Raw genomic sequence first — 25,776 nt, 5'->3', positions numbered from 1 at the left:
AGGGAAGTACATGCAGAGTGGAACATCTATGCCAAGTTTTCAATGATGTTGTTCCTGACCAAAGGTAGTATCAGGGTGTTTGATGACAGAGCGTTGTGGAACACACTGAGTGTCCTTAGGCATCACTGTTATTATGAGATAGCAATTTCCTCTTGTTGCTTATCAAAGCTCATTGTAGCTGGCTCTACAAGATCTCTGCACTCAGCTGAGTCCTATCACTGTCAGTTTTCCAATGCCCTCTAAGGAGTAAAATTCTGTTAAAAGCACCTTGTGTTACTTTTAAATTTACAGTAATCTTGTTTGCTAACAGAGAAACCTTGAAAAGTTCACACAAGCACAAAAGACAGATTTTCTTAAGGAAATCTGGTAAATTTAGTGTATGGGCTCTTGCTCCTATACCCCTTTTGTTGAGGGAGGGAGGGAGGTCATACACTGTCATTGGTGTATTTACATAATGTCTTTCTCTCCATCCTTTTTTCTAATCTTCAGGAAATCGCATTGTGCCTGACAAGAGCTAGTTCCTGCAGTAACACATGGCCCGTGGAGTTGTGATCCACATCCATGGTATGGCTACTGTCTGATAGGATTTACGTTTCTGATGGCCGTGTCTCTGCCCATGCAGCGTTGTCCTGCGAATGCTTCCTTCGTAGCTCTTCTGTGGCTTCAACAAGCTGTGCAGCGTGGTGAACTCACAGGATCAGATCACAGATTGGATCATGAAAACATAATTATTTAATGAGACTTTTTTTCCCTTCCCAGCTGTGGGACATTGCTAGATTTCGCAGGTTTGCTTGTTTCTGCTTTTTCAGCTTTGCTTATATCTGTTACCTGTGTTGGGGAAAAGGGTGCCGATTTGTCTTTCAGATTTTGTGACTAAAACATTTACAGTTCTCAGTAATTGTTCAAAGCACAATGATATTGTAATTGCAAGACTGTGAGAATGCCCAGAAGAGGAGCAATGATGACTTCATCCACCAGTTCTGTAGCCAAGTCCCAACACGCTGCAAAATTTACAAGATCCGAGAGACTATTTTTTCTGAGGTTTTTGAGGTGGCCATACCTGCTTCCCTGTGAGCTACAGCATCTTAAAGCAACCTGGAGGTTATGTTCATGCTTTCTTAGAAGTATTAAAGTTAGAACCAGTCAGTGTCTATTCTATTTTGCTCCATACAAATTTATCAGAAACTGTCCATGCCCCAAAGGCAAGAACTATGAGAAAAGAGAAGAATGTGGGAAGGGGAACACAGGCAAGAAAGGTGAAATAATTTGTGGAAGGCCATCTAAATCAGAGGCAAATGGAGAAATACAGGGCAGACACTATTGATTCTGTCTTCCATTTTTGTCCTGAAAATGAAGCTAGAAGCCGGAAGAAACTCACCTTACTACTATTTTGAATTGTTTATGTAAAATTCTGTAGTCAAGGTAGTAATCAGTGACATTTTTCTAGCATGTTATGCTTTTCTGGTGTCCCTTTGTTCATGCTGCTATGCTAAAAGTTTTTCAGATGCATTTATCTTTATAAGATCTTACTCAATATCTTGAGCATTGTTGATTAATAGCATTACTTATATCTATAGTGCTCATTCACCTGCATAAAAATTAAATTACATTAGGTAGTAACCTAAAGGTTTAAATGTCACTCCTGAGCACAGTTTTAGTTTGGGAATGCAAGATAACAGTTTGGTTTCCACCTCTTCACTTGTTTTTTTGGTTTTTTTTCCAGTTTATTTGTGTGCATGTGCATACATCTGGGGTTATTTTATGACTTATGCCCAGATAGAAATGGTGTTAAAAAGCTTCTGAATATCTACAAGAATTGATGTGATTTTTGTGGCTTTTATTGCATAAGACATTACTTGGATTACTTCTCTCTGTCACAACTGGAATAAAATTGCCTTTTAATGTTTACTCTGCTTGTTGACACTTTCAACTTTTCTACATAACTTTGGAAAAGAAACTAACTAAAGAGAAACCACCCAGTAACCTACTGGAGTTTCTGGGTGAAAGTATCAATATGCTTTCTGCAGTATCTTACTATGTGCATCTTCCTGGCCTCAGTTTTGCCTTTCAGTATGACTGACCATAATGGTAAAAATCCCTCTGGCCAATATTATACCCTGAGTTTCTCACCATTGAGTTAAGATACCCCAGTCTAGTTCTGTGAGATTTCAACTTTGGTGTTGGTAATATAGTGTTAGGACTGACTTTATGTATGGAATTACCAGAGCTTCAGTTCTGACAGGACTGTGTTGATTTTTCTGACAAAGGTGGATCTAGTACGGAAACTTTGTTCAGCATGAAGGACTTGACTGACCACTTTTATTCCTCCATTTATATTGAAATGTCTCCACTGACTTTCATTTGATCTAGGACGTACAGTTCTGTACATTACATATTTGAAAGCTGAATTTAAAGTATGTTTAAATATTAGGGATATTTATCTTATTTTTTTAAGGTAGCATCCTACCTATTAATTTTGATTACTTGCATTTTGTGAGTTCCCATGTTTGTTGATCAATGTGCAGTGGGTGGCTTTGGCTTTGTGATTGTTTTCTGAAGTGCTCTTACCAGCAGCATTATCCAAAATGCTCAGTTATAGTTCGATAGTAATTGCCTGTCTATGCAGTGTTCCTTTGCAACAATTTTCTCCTGTGTAGCTATATATATGTAGTCATTACTGAAAAGTGTAAATAAAGAATCCTTTTAGTGGTGTAGTTTCCCTGGGTACCTACTGTGCTCTTATTATCTAAAGCATACTCCCCATCTGTAGTTCTGTTCTATTAAAGGATAAAGACATAACTATGAATTAAAAATTAAAATGCTTGTTGTAGATTGGAGAGCAGGATCTATTAGAATATATCAGGAGCTAGGCTTCCAGTACAGTAGATAGATTACACTGAGCACCAGTTAAGCAAGGGGATGAAAAATGAGTGATTTTCATCATTCAGTTAAATATAGTGCTAAGTGGTATGTGCTAGCATTAAAAGCAAATTACTTAGCACTTCACCAATCACAGCATGAGAGCATTCCATTGGAAACAGTATTTTCAGTGATGCTCAGTCCTCAGTTTTATTAAATAAATCCACTGTTAATGCTTAAGGAAGCAGTAGAAGACATATTGCTATGATAATAAAAAGATTGAAAATGTAAAAATAAAGAGAAGCAGTACCTCATTTTAATGAATGTGCTAAAAATCCTCCCTCTCTCTTAACAACAAAACTCAAAAGTGCTGGTAGATCTATAATTTCCTGTACTTTCTTTAGGTCTCTTCCTTCCTTCCTCCCTAATGAATATGACCTTTCCTTTTTTTTTTACCTTTTTTATAATGACATCTTTTTTTCTCATAAATCTGCTGCCATGTCACCGAACATTTTGATGAGCTTCTCTGATTCCCTCTTATATCTCCTTGATAGGATATTATTATCCAGTAATCTAAAGATGGGGAGCCTGATCCTCAGCAAAAGTACTTTTTGGCTGTTCAGTTAAAGACAATGGAGATGTGAGAATTTACAGCACAAGAGATTTTGACATGGTTTTTGGCTGCCTTTATATCATGTAGCAACATTATTTCCTCCACAGCAATGGGCATTGGAAGACACTCAAATCTGTTGTCTGAACACATGGAAGATGTGAATAGTCATAAACCTTTCTGAGTCTCAAACCATTCCTAAGTCACTGCCACCTCCTAAACAGGAGTCAGGAAGTACACAGAAAAATTGGGAATGACACATGTGTGAGATGGTCGGAGGTTTGAGCCACAGATTGATCTTCACTAGTTAGGTCAAATGTTAGAAGGACATAAAATTACAGTTGAGATGTAAAAATTACAAGATCAATGAGCCTATGCATGAAGCTACTTTGAGTTCTTCATTTCCCCTGTAGTGTCATTCTTTGCAGAATCCAGTTCTGAGTTTTCTCTTATGACCAGGTTTGAGGACTGTTTTGTTTGTGTGTGGCTGACATGGAGTCCATTTCCTCATGGCAGTCCTCACAGTGCTTTGCACTGGCAGCAGGGAAGGTGCTGCTGCCATGCCAGTTTCATGGCCATTGCTGGGACACGTTCACACTCTTTCTCCAACATTCTCCTCCTCACCAGGAGGCTGGGCATGGGTATGCTGGGCGGGGACACAGCCAAGACAGCTGACTCCGAGACCAAAAGGATATTGCATACAATAAGGCGCCTGCTCAGCAACAGCAGCTAAGAGAAAGCAGGACAAAAGGGCAGCATTCAGTATTTATGACATTTGTGTTCTGGAGCAACCACTGCAAATACCAAAGCCCTGCTCCCTGAGAAGTGGCCAGACATTGCCTGCTGATGGGAAGTAGGGAATAAAATCTCATGTTTACCTTTGCTGCCAATTTATCAAGCTGCCTTTATCTTGACCCATGAGGTTTTTTTTCCTATCTTATCTTCTCCCCCATATCTTGCTGTGGAGAAGAGTGATAGAGCAGATTGGTGGGAATCTGATGTCCAATCAAGGTCAACTCATCAATAAAGAGAAACATGTAGGAAGTGATGTAGTTAATCTATTTTTAGTACAAATGTTGACTGGAGGTGTGTTGCATTTTCTTGTGGCCCTAAATTTCTGTGTTTCTGTGGAAATTGTGTGGTCTTCACAAAATCAGTACTCTTGCTTAATGTGTGCTTAATATTTTAGTGAAATCAGTGTATTATTATACAGCAGAAGTATTTTCATTGATAGTGTAGGATAATGATATTAGACCTGAAAGAAATATTTTGCAAAATCTAGACCTATTTCAAAAGTTTCCTTGTGAAAAATAAAATTGGTCCGTTTTGAAAAAAATATATTTTAAAAAACAAGGCATTTAAGCAATGCTTTCTTCCTTTCATGCATTAGACTTTTTATTTTCATTTCCCTATCTTTTTCTACTTGAATATACATTCCAAAATTTTTTTTCTCCCATTTTGCTAGAGCTTTAGTCAAAGTACTTCCTCAAGCCTTAGCAATTTTTTTTTTTTTTTTTGCCAATAGAACCTTTCCTTCTCAAAATATTTGAGAGCATGATATTTAACAAAGATTTCAAAACATAGAATTGCTTTTTTTTTTCATTTTCCTGGCTGGCACATAATGGTTCTGATGTAGCTTTCCTGGGTATGCCAATCCTGTCATATACACTAATATGAAATAATGACACAAAGTTGACTTAACTAGACATAATAGGGTATTTTTCTAAACCATTCTGTATGAGAGGTATATGCACAGACCTTGCTACTTGTTAATGAAATTGGAAAACTTCTTCATCTGAACTATGACATATATTTATAATAGCGTCATACTCCAAAGGCATGGATTCTTTATACAATAAAATGATAAAAATAAAAGTTTTTTTTTTCTCTTCATGTTTCAGATGAATTTTAGAATTTCACCATTCACAGTGAATTTGGAGCAGAAACAGCTGCAATTGTGTCTGAAATCAGGGCAAGAATATGCATGTATATGTGTGCTCATGTACAGAATGAGAGCAAGACAGATTTCAGTGGCAAGGCTCTGTGTTTTAAACCTTTCCAAAGTTTTTTCTGTTGTTGATGCTGTTTCAGTCTTTATTTTCTATCCTGGAATAAAAAAAAAAATCACTGTTTGAAGGTTTTTGTGTTTTTTCCAGATCTGTGAATATATTAGGGAGGCTCTGAATATCAGAGAACATGCTTTACTTTTTTTCATAATATCTTTCAAATTAGAGATGAAAAAGCCTTAATTTTTTAATGGTCTTATCACATGACTTTTTTTCATTAACAACTGGTGGACAGGAATGGGTTGTGGCCCTTGATTCCCCTCTGCTCCCTGTCCTCTCCCCACTGGGAAACTTACCACATTACACTGACCCAACAACTTTTAGATGCTGGTTTTCCTTATGATCTAATGACCTCATGCACGTGTATCTACCTTATCAGGGACACAACGTTTTACCTGATTCTGGGGCTGAGTGTGTCAGCTAAGGGCTTATCTCTGCCCTTCTCACAGCCTGAGGGATTTTAGAAGGGTTGTCAAAAGAGCCAATACAGGCATGGCTTTGTCCAAAAAGAAAATGTCTGTGAGCACAGACTAAGATGTTGCATTCAGGTTGCTAATTTCTAGCTTTCCTCTTCTACCCTTGCTATTGGTGTGGACACAGTCTCCTTTAAGCACAGCTGTGCCACCTGAAGAGATCATCTACAGTTGCTTTTTCATGCAGGAGAAGCTCTCATGGGAGCTTTCCCTCACCCATTTCAGACTGAGCAGCAAATACCTTCTGCTCCAGCTGCTCAAGCCTCACAGGACCACATTTAGGTGAAACAGGTGAGAAAGCTTTCACATGAGCAACTCTGCTAGCTGTTCTGAGTGCAGTCATCTTTGCGAGAAAGGTGGTGAGGGCAGGTGGGAGTGATGCTGCCATCCAATACAACTGAGACTGAAGTGGATTTCTGACCTGTATGTGTGTGTCAGGTTTAAAGGTTTATTTGGAAGTCTCGTGGTTCTTATTTGATTATGAATGTTGTGAGTGACCTTGAGGTAGGAGACAGCCTACTGGCTGGGGGTGAAACATGGACTTTAGCACACATTTTAGACAGAGATGAAAAAGAAAGCCGGAAGTGTGTGCTTATTACATTACATAAAATGTAATTTATGAGGTTTTTTATTATTATTATCATTATCCTTTCAATTATATACTCTGCTGCTGAGAAACTCAACCTATGCCTAATTTACCACTCACATACCTTGGGGTAAGAATAGCACTAAAACGGGACTTGCCAACCAGCTTCAGACTTAGCAACACTGAAGAAGAAACAGAAGCCTCTGTATGGTCCCTGAACACAGTGGACATCAGCCTTAAGAAGCAAATAGGATAATGGTTTCCTATTTAGAGTGTCAGCAGCTTTGTGAAGCTGTGTAAAATTCTGTGTGCTGATCCAGGAGTCGCTTTCACTCTGCAGGCTGCATTTCCAAGCCTACTCAACCAGGCCATACACAGTCCCAGGTTTTATACTCCTGGGTAGGACAAAATAAAAAGATGCTGAGATAGATACTGCTTTGAGTGAGAGAACTTCTCGAGGCTTCTGATCGGATGGGACATGAAGAGGAGAGAAAAGGGCTTCCTACAAGGTCAGAGCTTTGTCAGCGAATGCTACAGTGTTTCTACTAGCTCTCCAGAAAGGAGAGTGATTTTCCTGGGTAATTAGGTCAGGATTGTAGTAGTTTGGCCTCCTTTTATCCTTGTTATGTGGATAACTCGGATTTAGTTTTTCTTCTCCATGGACTCAGCAGTACAATTTCAAAATTGACATGGTGCTTATCAGAAGTTAGTAATTGGATAGTGCAACCCATTTGTTTGATAAAGCTGAACTGTTCATTTTTGTCTTCAAAGCTAATAGGCATTGTTCCTTCTTTGACATTTGATTTTAATGGCTGTAATGTTGCTCCTGTCTCAATAGCTATATGTCTGGGTGTTTTCCTTGACTCCATGCTTCCTCTGCAGGCTTCAGGAGACTGCTTTTAACACTTTAGCTTCCAGAGTAGTTTCCTCACTCCTCCAGATGCTGCTGTATCCTGTAGAGCTGGCAAAGGCAAAGTGCTAGGATTCAGGGGTGGATTAAAGCTGAAGGCAGAGGTACAGGTTTTCCCAGGCCTGCATTGCGCTAGCTTATTTAGAAATAGTGTAATCATAAAAAATCCCAACACCCCAAATACTCTTCATTATAGTTTTGCACCCGTATGATCCTAGGGAAGATGGTTAGGTGAGGCAAAACCTTGGTATAAAAGGGATGTGTAAAACTCCTCTGAATCATTTGGCACTGAATGGACTTTTGTGAGGTATCACCTTTGTTACTATAGGACTGGGGTATTGCAGCTCCTTTTCTTTGGCCTTCGAGCAAAATCAATTCATGAACTATGCAACACTGCTTCAAGGCTCTTTTTATGAGACTAGACTAATCTACATATGGCATTGTCCCTACTTTATAGTCTTTTAATTGGCTACAAGCAGCTTACCATATTGATTGAAAAATTCTTCTTGTTACATTTAGGACTATGGCTAATTATGATCTTTCTCCTCTCCTTGTCTTCTTGATTTGTAGTTCACATCTCCTTCTCAGGAGCACACTCCTTTCTCTTTCAGCTTGGAGTCTCCTCTGCTGGGTCTCATTCCCTCCCTGGTTTCATAAAACCTCATGGCTAAGATGCTGCTGTTAGAAAGATACTGAATAAGATGAACCTGGGGCTCCGTGGCAAATTCTGCTTTCCAAATAAATACTGGAAAGCTCTTGGTAGTATCATTACATTATCTAAGATTGGCTGTTCAGAGAATATTTCAGTAGCAAACTAGAAAATATAAATAAAAAAAATCAGCCCCAAATACTTTGTTTATGGGGGCTAAAGAGAGGTTACAGAGAAAAGGTCAGTTGGTAAATAAAATGTGTATTTCCTTACAGTGAAATACAGTAGAATCCTTACTCAAAGGGCTGTTAAAAACAATTGTCACTGTTGATAACTGTAAATGTGTAGCAAAGTTAATTCATTCACTTATTGTTATGGAAGGAATATCAAAAGAAAATGCTATGATGAAGTATTATTTTCCAGAAATCTGACTGTAGTAATTTCTCCTAGATGATGATCCAATGATCCATGAACTTATAACTCCTGCAAAAAATAAAAAGTGTTAAATATTGCAGAATATCCATCTTATTTTTAATGCTGTTGCATCAAATTGGTGTGCAATACTCACTGCTGATGTAATCAGTGGGAAATCCGTCTAAGCAAGAGAAATGTGAATGGCATGGCACACTGGCATGAGTAAAGCTGATTGAAAACTTCCACTTGACAACCTGTGTCACAAACTGGGTGCAGAAATTTTTGCATAATTCAGGAACTCAAAAGAGAGTTATTCCAAGACCTGGAAAATGTCATCACTCTCTTTGGAGTCAAATGTGTGAATTATTTTTATTATTGCATTCCTTAGTATCCATATTTCCTTCTTTTGCACCTTATTTTACACATTTAATTTAAATGAGAGTAAATGTGTTCTAGCTGAATGTCATATACATGTTTTATATATCAGAACTATGATTAACTCTATGAATAATTACCAGTTGCAACTAAACAATTCAGATGGATAGTTTCATTAAGAAAACAACATGGGGTCATTATAAGGTTCTGGTCGCTGCCCCCAATCTTAGAAAAAAAATATAGTTCTCTGAAACACCAATCTGAACTGGTGATAAAATATCCCAAGTAGGCTCACATTAAGCTGTATAATATGCAGGCTGCTTGATTTGTATTGAATATGTGTCTGGTGGCTGGAACCCACTGTAATGAACTAGCCCACAAATCACAGCTTAATGGGAATCTACTTATACATATTGCTTAATTAAAAGTTGTGAGCTTATTAACATGTGTCTTTGGCACTGAGCTTTGGGGATGTAATCTCTTTGCAAATAAGACTAGGTTGTAAAAGTTTTATAGATTGACAATGATATTAAATTCCATACCTTAATAACCCATCATTTTCTCAAAGTGTGGTTCCTATTCTGTATTTATTCAAAGCTGTGGCAAATTGTTTGTTTGTAATCCTTTACTGTATAGGACTTTGTGTGCTTTCTTTATCTCAAAAATGGTACTGCAAATGTCTCATCTACTTCTGTCAATTTTTTTTTTTTTTCGTGTTGCTAGCTTTTCTGGCTAGCATGCAAGCTCAGAGACTCTTTTTTTTATTATAGAGGCACCCCATGGCACAACACTTTAGTTAGAATTGTGCCAGTGTTTCCATTATAAACCTCTGTTTTCACGGATTTATACCTTTACTGTAAAAATTTGCTCCAGGCTCAAACTTGGACTAGAAGTTCCAAGAGTGGGAGGGAACATTTTTTAACAATTAGAACAAAAATCTGCAGTATGTTGCTCTTGGTTATATGACTTTCTTCATTTCTGTACGGTTAGTTTCATAAACCCTTTTGTCCAATTTTTTGTTCAAAATTTTTTTTGGCTGTATCACCTTTATCTCAGCTAATTCCACTTCACGTTCATTACTGAATTAATATTACTTAAAAAGAAAAAAAAATAATTCATCAATCTCTTTTAATGCTTTATAAACACAACTTTTTTCTCTATGGAAATACTTATTTCAATGTACTTGGCACCTTTCTTTAGACACTTGGCAATCTGTTGATGTTATATGGGGAAGAAAAAGGAAGAAAACTGGTAAATGGAGATAGATGAGCTTTCAGAGGCTGTTGCAAAATTCTAGTGGTTTTCATGAATATCACATATGCCATTGCTGTCCTTTCAGAAGAGAATCGCACATTTTCACATTACACCCTCTGAATCAGAGATCTGTTAAAGAGCAAAGAAAATAAAGCTCTATTCTCTTTAATTTTGGTGTCTTTCTCTTTGGGAAGTCAGCTTGGGAAGAGCTAACTGTGGATATACCTCTTCCCCTTAATGCCTTGCTCCCCATCCCCTCATCTCAATGTCCCACCAGAGAGCAGACAAGGTCTTCCCCAGCTGACCTCTTTGCCAAAAAATGGTTAGCAACCATGTCAAATGGATGTGATTTTTTCAAGCAAGAAAGTTGTCTTTCTTGCCAGAATCAAATCACTCTAGGTGCAAATGGAACCTTCTCTCCTTAAAGGACTTGAAAGTGAGAGGTGAGACCTTGAGTATCCCTGGAGGACTTGGACATGGGAGATGAGATCAGTCTGAGGGGAGCTGCTCTAAGTCTCATGATGTTTACCAGAGGAGACAGGAGGATGGGTGGTATACCTTTGCCTCTGTACTTTACTATCATGCTGTCCCTAAAAACATAGCTGGGGGACAAAGATGGATGGTTGTTCAAACAAGCAAGTGGATGGGCAGGATTCTCGTATGGCAGACGTGTCATATCTGACAGAGACAGTCTGAGACCTGTGCATCTGTATCTAGCCTGAAGTTTTTCTGCAGCAACATTAAAACTAAGCAGTGCAGTCATCACTCTTCTACAGTGTGGTGTCACCAAACCAGGATGGTTAACAATCCTTGGAGATTGACACTGAGAATCTCACATTTCAGATGCCTGCAAGAAGGCATCTCCTCCACCCTGGAATTCAGCTTGTGTTCAGTTACTGTCTGTCCTGAGGCCCAAATGCTGTTGTGACTTCTAAAGCTTTGGGGTAGATCATTACCAGGGCCTACTGCTAAGAGAGGTTTTTACTGAGGAAAAGGAGGGAAAGAAGGGTCTGTCTCTGGAGAGGGTTTCTGAATGGCCTGGATCTAGTTTCTATTCCAGTCTTTTGTAACATGCTGGAAAATGCAGTGGGATCCCATTGCAACAGAGACCCAGCAGCCAGCAGACCTAGACCAGGCTGTGATATCTCACAATCCTGATTTGTGCAAGTGGCCCCTGTGGGAGATTTTACAGTTATTCTACAATTAGGAGGGATTAATCACAAGTTACTAACAACTAGATAGTTCTTTCTAGAACATGATGCAGATTAGTATATTTTCAATATACATGATGAAATGAACTGTATAGTTATTCTGCATTCACAGAAGTTAACACAATGGCATGTGACAACTGAATAAGCAAAGTTATAATAGAATATCAATTAAAGATTTTCTATTTGTAGCCCACAAATTTTGAGTTCTGTACATAAACTGCTTTTATTCCAGTTCCTTCCTTTTTTGTGTTCATCAGCAGTTCTGACAGCTCAAAGAATAATTATTTCAGTTTGGCACAAAACTCATTTATTTTGAACAATTGATTAGAAAAGAATCAAGTCAGATGTGGTTTTGATTTCAAACTTCACAACTATAGCAAAAAGGAATTCTCAAACAAATGATTGTTTCAGCCTGAATTGTCAAAAATTTAATTACAAAATGAATGCACTGACAGCACTGAATTTCTTGAAGGAAATTACTTTGACAAGAAGTTTAGCAATATGTCCATATTTTCATAAATCCATTTGATGGCACCTTTTTGTCTAATAAAAATTTCCCCTGTTTTAATCTGAAATTAGGACCTGACCCAAGAAAACAATTAAATACCACTGAAGCTTGGAACTTGAGAAAGCATTTGAAGTGTTGAACATGCTCATGCTAGGTTTCTGTGGCCTGATTCCTTCTGAAACTCATTCTTTAGAAATGTACTCCCTCTTAATTAATTTGATTAAGTAGTATTTTATCTGAGACACCCTACATTGTGAAGAAAAGGAAAGTAAGAGGAGCTAGCTGGCAGTTAGACTAACGAGAAAATGATAATTTCTCTAATACCCTGCCAGGGTCCAGTAAAATACTACTAGCATTAAAATAAAAGTTATATTTCCCTAATCTTTTAGAGATGTGTGATTCTTTCAAAATTATATTAAAATCAAAGATTTATTACTGTCCCGAGCCTCAGCACATTTGTTCTAAGAGATATGTTTGAATTCCAGGGAAGAAGGGGGAAAATTAATTGCAAATCTGTCTTACACACTTCTGTATTTTCTTTTCACAATTTCATATTATTTTATTTTTATAATAAAATTGAACCTATGTATGTCTTTTGAATATCCTGATGCATTAGGCAGCCAAGGGTTGTTTGATTGTGGCAGAAAGAAATACTTGTGTGTGTTATTTTACCTGGGTAAGAGACTCAGAGGCAATAACCCCAGCCTTTGCTGTGAAATACAGACAGCTGAGAAATTAACCCATGAGCATCCTCACTCAGCCTCACTCCTCAATGCCAGGGTGCAAGGAGAGTAAGGGACAGCAGCGAGGATGGTGCCATATGGGATGTGTCCAGGGATTCTCAGGGTGCACCACAGATTGCCTGGCTGCTGTCATGGGGGAGATGGCAGTGGCTGCCATGGCAGTGGTGGAGGCTCCAGCAGCAACAATGCTGCACAGTCACAGAATCTCTTGCAAGCAGCTGGCCATGTGCCTTCTGCCTTTGGAACCAGCCCATCCCCATCCTCCCATGCTCACAGACTCACTGAGGCTTTGAAGGAACATGTGCTGGCCATAAAGAGGGATTGTACTAATTCTGCAGCATCTGGGCTACAGCGACCATCAAATGGGCAAGACCTGGGTAAAATCAAGCTATTGGTGCAACTGCCTTTGGCAGAAGATTTTCAGCTACTGCTCCTTCTATGCTCCAGCAGTCAAGCACAAAGTGACCATCCAAAGCCAGAGGAAAATCCAGAGCTAACTGAGGTCCACAGACACTCCTGACCCCACTCCATAGGTCCCACTTTAACAAAGACAAGCTGAAACCATTCACTCTTTTTGGGTCCTCTGCATATGTGAGTCAGACTGCTGTCTCCAACAAAGCACACAAGTATACATTCTCAAGGCTCTAATTGATATTCAGACATAACTTTCTTCATATTAATGGAATTCACAGTTAATCTTCAGGGAAAAAAATCAGCGTTTTTATGTGAAATTAGGTGTATATTGCCTAATCAAGGCTTTTCTGAATTAATTCACTAACAATAAGTATTCATGCTGGTTCTCTTTCAAAAGTCTTTGTTTCAATACAGCTAATAATTTTTAAACAGTTACAGCTAATTAGCAAAGAAAACCTAATGAGGGTGCTCATGACATAGTACAAGAACAATTCCTGTTGAAATATTATACCTTTTTTATCGTTGAAATGCTCATACATTTTTTTTAGATTATTCTATATTGTAGATATCCCAGGAACAAATTATGTTTTATCTGCTACCCCAGAATGCCATTGAACAGAATTGCATTTTCCACCAAAAAAGCCTCAGTGCTTCACAGAAAGAGGAGTCAAATCCATCCTGCAGCAGTAGCAGATCAGCTTTCTGCCCAGACACTAGACCTGACAGCAAAGAGGCAATGCAATCCAGATTACAAAACCAAGAACATAAAGGCAATAGGAGCGAGACCAAGAGAGGTGAGATCTAGAGAGACATGAGTAAGGGGTGCAGGGCCTCAGGGCCAAAGTTGCCTTTGACCAGGCTGATGTTTACAGAGTGCAAAGTATAGAAAGTTGTTTCAAACTGCAGAGTAACTGCCCACAGAGGCTGACATCTGGATGTTCATTTCACTGTATGTCCTTGGATGAAACCCTTCTCACTCCAAAATCATCTGGAACTTTGCCCACCTCCACCAGGGAGCTGGCATGAATGCTACACAGCAGCCAAAGGAAAGGGGTATGACAGTATTGTAGGATGTGATTCCCTTCACTTCACTCAGGAAAAGAATCAGTGATTACTCAAGAAACTGAGGCAGATATAAACTTCTTAGGTGATTAAGAGAAACAAAACAAGATTGGGCTGCTGCTGTAATATTATGAGAAAAGCCATTTCTTTTCCAGATCCCATGAGAAAAAAAAAAAAAAAAAAAAAAAAAAGCGAGACAGAGGCTAACAATTCTCTGGATATGTGAGTTCCTAGCTTAAAAATGGGAACCTGCTTGTGTTGTCCAAACTTCTTGGACTTACTGAGCAGGAATTGAAGAAGAGGTAATACTTTTCATTTATTCAATCATGGTCAGAGAGGATGTCAACACTGTAAAGACATAAATGAAAATGTTCTTCAATTGTTTAAGAACAACAAAAAAGAAATTTATTCTGACCTTAAACAGAATCATGAAAAGATCACTGTATTTAGTTTTAAAATAAATCCATATAATCATCTGGGCATATGTAGAACATTTGCTGAAGGTTTTACATCACAATGCCAAAGTTTTCATTGTTTTTTCTGCCCTCTCATGAACATAACCAAAAATGAAAGGACTCTCTTCATCCACCATGCAAGTACAGCTGAAATATTGCCAGTGTAGGCTTTTCTGTCTTGTCCTACTAATCTAGTCATCCCTAAAGGTAGGATGATAACTCATTCTTTTTCTCTAGAGCACTCTGGACCATAACATTAAATGGGAGAAGGATTGTGTATCCTAATTCTGAGGAATGAGAATAAAAATACCAGTATTTTTGACCAGTATCAGGAACCACTAGATAATCATCAAGCAATAAAAGCACCCAGAGCTAACAAAGGGACCACAGCAGACAGAAGGAATATTTCCATTAGCTTCAGCTGGTCCTTTTTTGCTCTTTTGTTGATTTTATCAACAAAACCAACAAAATATATATCTGTGCTGCAATAGGTATATCCCTTCTGAAGCAACTACCTAAAATTTTTCTACAGACATTTGTATGTTAAAACTGTAACTAAAGCCCTGTGTTATAGGGACTTATTGTGCTCAAAACCTATCTAAAATGTACAATATACAAAGTGTTAGTGCATTTGGTAAACATGGCAAGTAAATTCAAAGGCTCAAAGTCTACTTAAAATGGTAAAAACCTTCTTTCCAATTTGTTAGGTAGGGATTGCAAGCAAAACATCAACACCTACAATTAAATACACTGACAACCTTTCTAAAAGCAAATATAAATTTTTGGGTAAGTACTTTATATTTTCCTAACCTGTATGTGCCAAGTGATAGGTGGAGTCACTTATTTTTGGTGTAGATTTTTTGTGTTATTGCCTTTTTTTTTATTTTTGGTTTTTCTTTGTTTTGAGGGTTTTTTGTTTGTTTTTTAATTTGAGCTCAGTTGAGAAACACAAATCTTCGCGTTGTCACACCTGATATTTGCTGTATTTCCTATGTAACAATGTTGTATTAGAAGGCTTGAATAAGCATTGTAACACCTGAGATTTTCTAATTGCTGGCTATAATGAGCACCTGATGCCCTAAGATAATAAAATATCTTTTCACCTTTCTCTTATGAGGACATATTGTGCTGTGTTTCTCCATGCTGAACAGAAGAGTGACTACTGAGTCAGATGAAATAAAATCAAGATATCTCCCAATAATTTGAGAGCCAATATATGTCACTGCTCTAGCTCCCTCTGCTCTTGACATCATTTAAGGATTTCTGTGTGAACTCACCTGGGAATGACAGAGACAGACAGCAATCAAGGCAGTCCTTCTTGAAGAAACAACTGTAAATCTGACAGAGAATGAGTTTATTTACTCCTTTGCTTCTTCAGACCTTCACAAAGCCATTTGGGAATTACACTGGTATGGATATGTGAATATGGCCACTGTGAACTCTGCTTACAGGAAGAAATCTCTTACATTTCTAATTGCATGCAATCAGTACATGAAACTTCTTCGGCAACATGCACACGCGATATCAGGAATTTTACCTCTAGACATCTCAAAAAGTAATAAAACCAACACTTTCTGATCAGGAGGAACTTACAATTAGCCAATGTGTTTCCTTGGTGTTGCTGACTCTGCATTTCTAACTTGTGGGATCTGAAAGCAGCTGCTTTATAGGGAAGCAAAGCCTGGACTGGGTAAAAAATTGCATGGTCTTCCCCAGGCTGCTCTCTACCCATTCTTTATTTGTGAGATCAGCTGTGCTTTAGAGAGAGAATCTCTTCTGCCTTCCTTTGGTCTGCACTCATATCTGCTCTCAGAGGTCTTGATTTAAAAATTACTAGCACTGGAATGAACCTCATTGCTGTTCATGAATGCTGGTAAGATTAAGTATATGTCTTTCACTTGTTAACCTTTTCACATGTGATTACATTCAGCAGTGCTGAACATCCTTGGATGTAACCCATCAAGGAAATAACTTATTGTATTGGGCAACGACCAGCTGCAGATTCTGAGGATTCAAGCAACAGACTTAGACTTACACAGGGGATTGAAGGCAGGGCAATAACTCTGTCTCCATGCCATTGCAGGAGCAATGCAGCTCCAGTCTGAGAGCACATATATAAATGGCTATATAAGTATATTGTGGCTTCGACTTCACCATCCTTTTCTTGTTCAGCACTACATTCACATGAAGACTCAGTACTCAGTGCTCAGTCTAAGAACGGGTGGGTCCATACACTTGCACATGTTTAACTCCTGGGGCTTGGCTTATTTATGCTTTTGCCTGCGGATATTTTGTTAACTTTTTTTTTTTTATGTGTGTGTGTGAATTTATTCTAGCATTTAGACTTTGCGTTTAGCACACTGCTATTTACTGCCTCTTATTGAATGATGGTGGGAGAACACTTTTTCTGGGTTTAACCATTTTTGAACTGTATTTCCACTAACATTTTAGTTTACAACACTAGGATCAAAAGCAGTTATGACTGTGGTACAAGTAATTGGGTGGCTTTGGTTTCTACATAGTTAAGCCTTAGTTAAGACTGTAAATGTCAAATGCTAGAATGGTTTCCAATTACTCTTTAGGGTTTGGTCATTTACTTCTGTATCTCAAGCTTTCAACTCATGTGAAAAGTAAAATTCATTATAAATTTATCTATATTGTCACTATTTTAAAATTTAATTGGAATTGCTTTTAGCAAAAACAGTGTGTTCAAGCAGCAGCAATGTTAGTAGATTTCTGGGAGAGAAGAAAGGATAAGTTCATACTTTCAGGTCAATAACTGCTATAAATCTTAATTTGGTATTGATAAGAATCAAAATGCTTCCTACAAAAAAAAAAAACAAAAAACCACACAAATCCCATGTTAAATATTTTTTCTCTCAGGTCAGTGCTGCTTTCTTTCTCTGGTTCTTCTCTTACCTTCCTTTTACTCAATAAAGTCTCCAGTTCTTGATTGTCTCTCTGTTTGTTTCTGAGTGCTGTCAGAATGATCACAAACTCATTTCCTTTTGTTCTGCTACTGACTCCCACTGCTACCTCACCTCCTTAGACCTGTTTCCTTCTACCCCAAAATACCAGCTCCTCTCCCTCTCTTCTGCCTCTGAAGAGACTCAGATCTGCTCTGAAGTCCCCAAGGCTCTCATTCTCTTTATTTTCCATGTGCAGCATAACCCTGTGCTTCTCTCCACTGCTGCCTACCCTTCAGGGCGTTGTGTCGCTCCCTCCTGAGCCTTGCAGATGCAACTCTGCATCTTGGAGAGTGTGATGCTTTCTCAGGGCCTGTCCAAAGCAATCCAGCCACCTTGGTAAACAGCTGTAAGGCCACCCTAAAGAGAAGTCTGTCGGTTGCTTTGGCTGTGTTACTACTCTCCAGTTATCTCTTTCACATTCACCTCAAACTTCTGCACCAAGTGGTTATGTTGGCTTCTACACATCCCAATCCCCACCCCTCTTCTTTTTTTTTTCTTTTTTTTTTTTTTTTGCAGTGCTGAAAAACACTACCGTTTTTTTTCACAATTCCTTCACAACCCTGCCTCATGACTCTCCTTTAAATTCCTTCTTCAAGCTTCTAGTTTACTGTGCTGCAAAAAAATTACTGGGCTTCTGCCAAGTGCTCGGGAAGAGTCTGATAGTAATTTACTGTTATTCTGCAAAAAAAATATTATTTCATTTTTCCTCTCTGCTCCCCCGTCTGTCTGACTTTATCTCTTGTGTCTATCAGTTGCATTCAGAGCCCACATGCAAGTTTTCTCTGTCAGAGTCTGTACCATTTTTCTGTGGATATATATCCTCCAGCAGAAAAACCTGATCCTAGGAAATGCTGAGCCAGCAGCAGAAGATGATGTTTGGCTAAAGATTTTTGCAGGTTTTTTTCCCTGCCTTTTTTTTTTTTTTTTTCTCTGGAGAGTCTTAGGGTTTTGTTTCTTTCCTTTGCATTATTTCCTTTTAAATTTTATTTCTTTTTTATGCATCTGGCTAAGAATGGCTTTGAACAACAGTGATGGACACCAGTCTAGCTCTTGATAAGCAGCTGTCTGTAGATAGGCCATTGAAATGGAGGAAAGTAAGAGTGCTACACAGCAGAGGTAATCCTAACATTGACATCACTGAGTGCTTCTTAGTTGGCAGAATAAACCCTAATAAAGTAACCAATACTGTCATGCAATATTTACATTTAAACTTAATTCAGGACATACATATGGAAAAACTATATATGATGACATTGCATATTGCCTTTTTTCAACTAGGTCCTTCAGGGTAGCAGCTGGATTGGTTTTCAGATAGGAGCTTCTTAATCCAGGCAGATGTAGCTCTCATCAGAAGTTAATTTGCAGAGATATTCACATATGCAAATCATGTCACAATGGTGAAATGCAACCATGTAATGACTGGAAAATGTTATACCCATAAATCATACTACCACAATCATCAAAATTTCCACTCAGCCAGGACAAATTCAACAGCATTTATGTCTTTCCAGCTTTTAGCCCATAAAAAATCTGTGTTTTTGGAGACTGTGTTACACTGGTGATCTTAAAACTCCCAAGTCTGGTATAATGAGTCCTCAAGTGCGTTATAACTTACCAGTAATTACATTTCAACATTTCTGCTTTCAGCAGTTAGTGTTTTATTCATAAACATTTAAACACTGAATTAGGCATAAAATAAGAATGTTGGCAACAACCCGGCTTAATTTCATTAACTATTAGGTAAACGTAGTATTGCTTCTTCAAATAATCCTTGGTTTGAATGCTAAAGATGTAATGAACTTCATGGTTCATAGCATCTGACATTGCTTAATTAATGGGTGCATTTATAGTACATAGGCTTCGGTAATTGATTTATATGCATGATTTGCACATACAGCTGTTAGTTCCTGTAGGAAAGTCATAATTCAAACGTGTGCATGTATTCAAGATATGGGGAAAGGGGAGAAAAACCCACCTCACAAACTTGTCGAGTTCCCAATAATAAACTAATAGCACAAGAAATATAAATAGCATCAGAAAAAAAACTACCCAAAGAAACATTAATATGATCACTTTGAGTTTCCACAGCTCACACTTTTCAAGTGGAAAACATGACAAAATTCTTCTCAGCATTTTTTTCCTCTTTACAGTAGATGTGGTTAAGTCTATATATGCCCACACACCTCTGTGAGCCTGTTCATATTACAGCGTATATAGGGTGAATGGAGTCCACATTTTCCATGCCCATTTAAGTTCCTCTCCCTCACTCAAATACACATAAACTCACCCAAGGTATACATAATTTAGATTTAGGAGCAAGAACAATAAAGCTAAGAAAAGGTTATGCTTAATATTACACATGTTGAGTCTTGGGGCAAATCTTCTCCTAACCAAAGCCAAACATTGGAGGCGAGGGAATTCAGCGCAGGTTTTCTAGCCTGCCCAACAGATTACTTGTGAAAGCCAAAGTGGTGTGTTGAGAAGTCGATGCTGCAAAATAAGTGAGCTCTGAGTGGAAAGAGGTCTCCTGTGGCAGTTTAAAAAGGTTGAGGAAGAGAAACAGCTATTTCTGGATTATCCATTACCTTGGAGCTGAGACTGCATCCTTCCTAGTACTTGCCTTGCTGTTCGATGTATCCCAAGCAGCAGTCCCACGTGCTGAAGGAAATGTCCCCTTTCCAGCATGCAGCTCCAATTGCCCCATCTCCCTTGCATTGACAACTACACATATTAGCAGCAATCCTTATTTCAAGGGTTCTTCCAGGAAGCACTTGCCATTTTAGGGTTTTTGGTTTCAGTTATCAAAGCATTTCATTGTACATTAAGGAATGCAGAGCTCAGGCAGCTTGATGGCTTTCACAAACCTGGCTCCATTTCCTGGTGCTCTGAGGCAACACTTAGCTTTTCACTCTCCAGACCCTTATACACCCTACATCTGCTATTCTAATGCCTGCATTCATCAGTAGACTGGCAATAATAAATTTTCTTCTTTCCTTTCTCTTTTCTTTCCAAAGGCTCTCCCTTGTACACACGTTTGTCATTTCTTCACTCTTGACTGCTGACTGGCCAAACTTCCATGAACAATAATTCCATTATAATGTAAGCCAGAGGCATGGCTGGCTTTATGGTTTGACTGGAGGCAGGTGAAAGGGTGGAAAGGAGATTATTTTAAACTCTTAATCATCACTCATCTTTTTTCAATGTTCATTGACAAGTTGTAGTGGAAACTATATTTTTTCACGTGAACACAGGCATTCTTCCAGACTCTTATTCCTCAGTATTAGCCCAATGCTTTCCTTTTGAGAGTTTTACTGCAGTCTTCTGAAATCAAATCTTTCCCACAGTGTTAGTGACTATGCCCTTACAGTCTGAAAAGGCCTAGCACCCAAACTGGTGGGCTAAAATAATTTACATCACCAAGACCTAAGAGGCGTGAAGAACAAGAGCTGAGGGCCTGAACACAAGCCTAGTCCCCACACAGAGCAGATGAGTTTGTGCTGTATGGATTGAAAGTCTTTACATCAGCTATCACTTGAGAAATGCTGCTGAGAAATGCTGAGTTATTCCTTTTGATTCAGAAGGTAGATAGCTAAAAATAGAGATGGTTGTGTGAGGTAGCATCTCCTTTTCTCCTTGTTGTAGAAGCAGAAGCAGTTCAGAAAGCTGTGGAATGCTAAGGATCAGCTCATCTCTTAACATCTCCAATGCAGCATTGATGGGCACAGTGGAGATGTCACAGAAGAACTGAATCACAGAAAAATTTGGCTGCAGGGATATGGTGCATGCCGTGAGTGAGCTTAGAGCCAAACTGTATGACTACATAAATATCCCAGTGTTCACTTCAGTGATATGTCCATTTTACTGTCTCTACGTGAAACACAAGCAATGTTCCAGTTTTCTTGGAAATGAACATTAGCCAGGATTTAGTCCATGGAGTGAATTGCTATAGTTGCTGCTAACTGTTATAGTGGAGGAAACTGAAAGGCAGACAATTAATCTATGTTTAGGAGGCAATCTATTAATATTGGCTGATTTATATAACATGCATGAAAAAAAAGAAGTAATTTGAAATCCTAACTCTAAAGAAGACTAAAAGTGGGAGAGGAAAAGAGGCAAAATGTGATTTTACTGCTCTGACACACTGCTTGGAAGTATTTAAAGAATGGGTTTAGATTTTCTGAGGGGTTGACCTCTGAAATTATCCTGAAATCATTACATATTTTTCAGAGCAGTAGAATGGGTTTCTCAAAAAATGTAGGCAGCAATGGTGGTTATTTAAGATAAAAAATACTATGTAAACATTTTCTGCTAATGCTTCCTCCTCTCCAATGTATAATACTGTTCTCATTGATTTCAAAAGCAGTTGGGTTTCATCTGATCACTAGTTATTAAACAGCTTCTAAAGATCTAAAAAAACCCCAAAGCATTGCTAGAAATAATCTTTGTTTTCTTGCCAGACTGTAACAATAATAACAATTATATATAAACATGCATATACACACATTTCCTTTCCATTTTTATATCTTCAATCATCTGGAGTTGTTCAAGCATTTTATGCAGGTGAGTAAAAAATAATTATCTTTGTTTTGCAGGCACAAAGGGAAGGTACAGTTGAAGTTGTCAGAAAAAGGAATAATACCATGAATTTTCTACCAAGATTAAAAAAGATCACATTTATATGAAAACTGCACTGTTTCTTTGACCAAATAGACTATTCAGCATTTTTTACCCTTTCCTTTAGTTCCCTCAGCCTCCCAAGTATCCTTGAGACAAAATTTGAACTCTTACATCAGTCTTGGCAACACTCTTGATGTTAAATTGGAAAATTGTTAGAGCATGTGTTCCTCCTGTTCGGATAGGACCACTGTTAGGTCTGCCATTTCTAAGTCTGATTTTGGTCCCTGTGCTTTCATTTGGTGTGCTTTTTCCCACCACATCAGGTGCTGGCTGGTAGTCCCTGTGCCCAGGCTATGCCAACATTCCTATGCAAGGGCATGCAGAATTGGAACACTAAGGCATGCCATGCCCAGGAGTTTATTGTTGTTTTGTGGGGTATTTTTTGGGGGTTTTTGTTTGGTTGGGATTTCTTTTTTTTTTTGGTAATTTGTTTAGTTGGGGTTTTTTTGGCTCCAAGCAGTTCCCTATCATTTGCCCACAAGGCACATGTCTTTCTCATGCTGCTGAGCACAGACTGCTTATCTGCAGCAAGGTGACCACAGTCCTTCCTCCACCCAAATTTCCTCCACCCAAATACGTCTTTACCCGTGCAGAATCAGCAGTATCTGCAGGGATAATGGTAGATGAAGAAACAGACAAGACTGAAGGTGTTAGCTGATTTATTAATGTGGCAGGATGCTATTTACTATACATCAGATAGCAGTGAAACAACTGATTTTTCAATCAGTACTCATGTTTCTTGCTGGAGGGGTGAATCTTGCTGTTTGCCACGTCCTCCTGCCTGGTTTTAGAACATGTTCTTTCCCATGCAATGGTTCCAAAGTTTGTGGGTGTTTGCACAGCATGGAAACATGCTCAAAGCCACTGTAGTCTCATTTGAACTATGTAAAAGCATATGGATGTGAACTTGTGATTAAAAATAAAGTTTCCTCTAAACAGGTTTCTGGGGAAGTATTTGTCTGTTCTACAAAGGGATTGCAGTTAATTCTAACTAAGGAACACTTTAAAACTATTAGGAGAGGGTAATTTTAGCAGTTCTACAGATGATTAAAAAGTCATTTTCTAAAATATTCTCACTGGAGTTTTTTTCTTTTCTTAAAGAAAACATTTAATTGCTCCAATCAACCATAGCTACTTTCTGCTCATGATATAATTTGTATACAATGTATATGGTAATTTTTCATATTTGATTAGGAATATATTCTCTATAGTTCATTCACCTTTAAGTGACTACAACTCACTCCTCATTAAAGAAAGAAGGACTACAGTAAGATGGAGAAGGGGAGCACTCTGGCTTTGCAGTAACATCACCTGGCACACTTGGTCATGAACCTCTGATAGAAACTGCTTCTATTATGTTTCCATTCCTGTGACACCAGCAGTGGAAGTCCCACCTCACAGGTAGGCGAGACCAGCTTTGATTTTAGTTCCAGATTTTGCATCGGCATCACCCACTTGTGCACTACAAAAGCAATCTCTCTGATAAGCAGAAATGCCAGCAAATGCCACCAACACTTGACAACACTTGAAATACTGAATAGCTTAAGTGGTCAAAGAGTGTGACTCCTCTTCCCATTCTCAATGCTGAAGTTAGGTGTCTCTACCATGCAGTAAAGAAGGCTGCTTCCAGCACTCCACTCCTTGAAGACGTGGCATGGTAAGTAACAATAGAGTCCATGTGTTTTAATGTGCTTTTAACACCCTGTCTGAGCCTTCAGTTCTTCCTGATAGCTTATCTTCAGGTCTTGGGTGAGTAGTGACACAGGCAAATCAGGTATCTAGTCAATGTGCAGCATGCTGGCAGCCTTGCCTGTCTTTGGATTCTGCTTGTGCAATAAATACAGCAAGCAATATGACAGTAGTTATTGGTGAGTGGTGTACATGGAAGGGCAGCTAGGCTCCCACCTCTCTGTAGCTTCCTCTTGGGATAAACACCTTCTTTTCATTATGAAAAGCAATCCCAGCAAGCAAGTGCCACTACAGAGCTTTGAGGTTTGTTCAGTATCCACAGACTGTATTACCTTGTGCCTCATCCATGGGAGACCCCATTCAGTGGTGTCTTACCAGCCACCAGCTTTATGCTTATTTTTGTGAATTTGTTTTCTCACTAGAATATACCCAGAAACCTTTTCTGTGGTATAACTCTGAATCTTTTTTTTTTTTTTTTTTTTTTTTTTTTTTTTTAGGGAAATATTTTGTCCTAAGGACCATGGTAGCAGCACTGAGCTGCCCATGGTGGAGCATTCCATAACTGTCATGGTACCTGGTTCATCTGTTGCTCTGAAGAAAAGCCACCAGTGACATAATCACTAGGACCACTCTAAAATTGCTTGTTTTCAAGGACTTAAATCCCAACTTTCTCTTTCCAGACAAAAATTCAAAAATTTTGAATTTTCAGACCTTGTATGATAGCCCACTGAAACCCTAAATGTCAGTATGTTTTCCCCAAGAGTTTTCTCTGAAGTTTTGGAAGCTGAAGCATTTTTATTTTCTTTATAATTGTTCCTAGGAGCACCTGTCAAAGACTGGGTACTCTAATGCCATAAAAACATGAAACAACAGAGTGCCTGTAAGCAAAAAGCCAGCCACAGTTCAGAGCAGCAGAGCACTGGCAGTGACTTGTTGGACTCTCCCTGTTCACACTGGTGGTGCCCAAAATGCTTTGGTCAGGCCTTTGAACTAGGGAAAAGAGACCTGATGCTGCCCAGATTATTTTACAGCGTGCCTAGCCTTGCCAAGCACGGACTGCAGCTTCCCCTGCACTTGTAACCTTGGGCTGGAAGCAATCACAGTGTTCCTGCTGATGCCTCAAACTCCATCCACCTTCCCAGATTTCTTGAACTCTTTCCCTACATGCAGCAACCTGTCTATTCTCCAGGTGGTTCCCTGAGAGGAGCAGTGTCCACACCTGTGTGGCTGTGACCGTAGCTGAGCTTCTGCTGACACAAGCAACATCATCTTTCGAGTCACCACAGAAAACTGACCTCACCCAGCATGACTTGTAGCTTTAGCAGCCAGAGGACTCATTGCTAATGAGAAGTTTGGTCTTTTCTTTCACCTTCTAGCTTAGCAAACCACAGTCTGATGGTCTACAGGAAAGAGTGAGGGGGCTAATCAGGATACCCTACTATTAGTCCTTTTCCCAGTCTTTATATTTTTGTTCCCTGACCCACCCTTTTCCCAAAACACTGTGACTTTCATGTCATAATAGAGAATACTCCACCCAAAGAAGAGTTCAACACTAAGGAAACCATTACATTGTTGTGCAGTCTTCTTTGTTCTGGATTATTAAAATCTGGTAATTTGTTCTGACAGACAAATAGTTCATTTGTATAACTACTTAGTAGTTCCATGTTTCTACCTGAAAACCAAATACTTAATTTCATGACCCCCCAATTCCTGTGTTTGCCTTGAACTGCTGAATCTACACCATTCCCCAAATTTCCATGAAGTCATGGTCTCTTGCTATCCCTTCCAGGTGATCTCACCAGTTGTGCCTTCCCTGTGCCCCTAGAATTCTATCGTTCTTCACATCAGTGAA

At 38.7% G+C, this 25,776-nt stretch overlaps 1 protein-coding gene across 1 annotated transcript in view; it reads left to right on the top strand.

The window, feature by feature from the left end:
* LOC110472633 (uncharacterized) overlaps window positions 1-1,908 on the top strand; it is a 272,197-nt gene extending 270,289 nt beyond the window's left edge. Inside the window, exon 21 of the mRNA XM_085571476.1 lies at window positions 490-1,908. Coding sequence (XP_085427602.1) covers window positions 490-518 — 29 coding nt within the window. The 3' untranslated portion in view covers window positions 519-1,908. The remainder of the gene's footprint in view (window positions 1-489) is intronic.
* The last annotated feature ends 23,868 nt before the right edge of the window (window positions 1,909-25,776 follow it).

This window comes from Lonchura striata, chromosome 2 (assembly GCF_050655825.1).
Source record: "Lonchura striata isolate lonStrDom1 chromosome 2, ASM5065582v1, whole genome shotgun sequence".
Classification (NCBI taxonomy): Eukaryota; Metazoa; Chordata; class Aves; order Passeriformes; family Estrildidae; genus Lonchura; species Lonchura striata.
The sequence above is the reverse complement of the archived record's forward strand: the minus strand, read 5'-3'. Positions and strand labels throughout refer to the sequence as shown.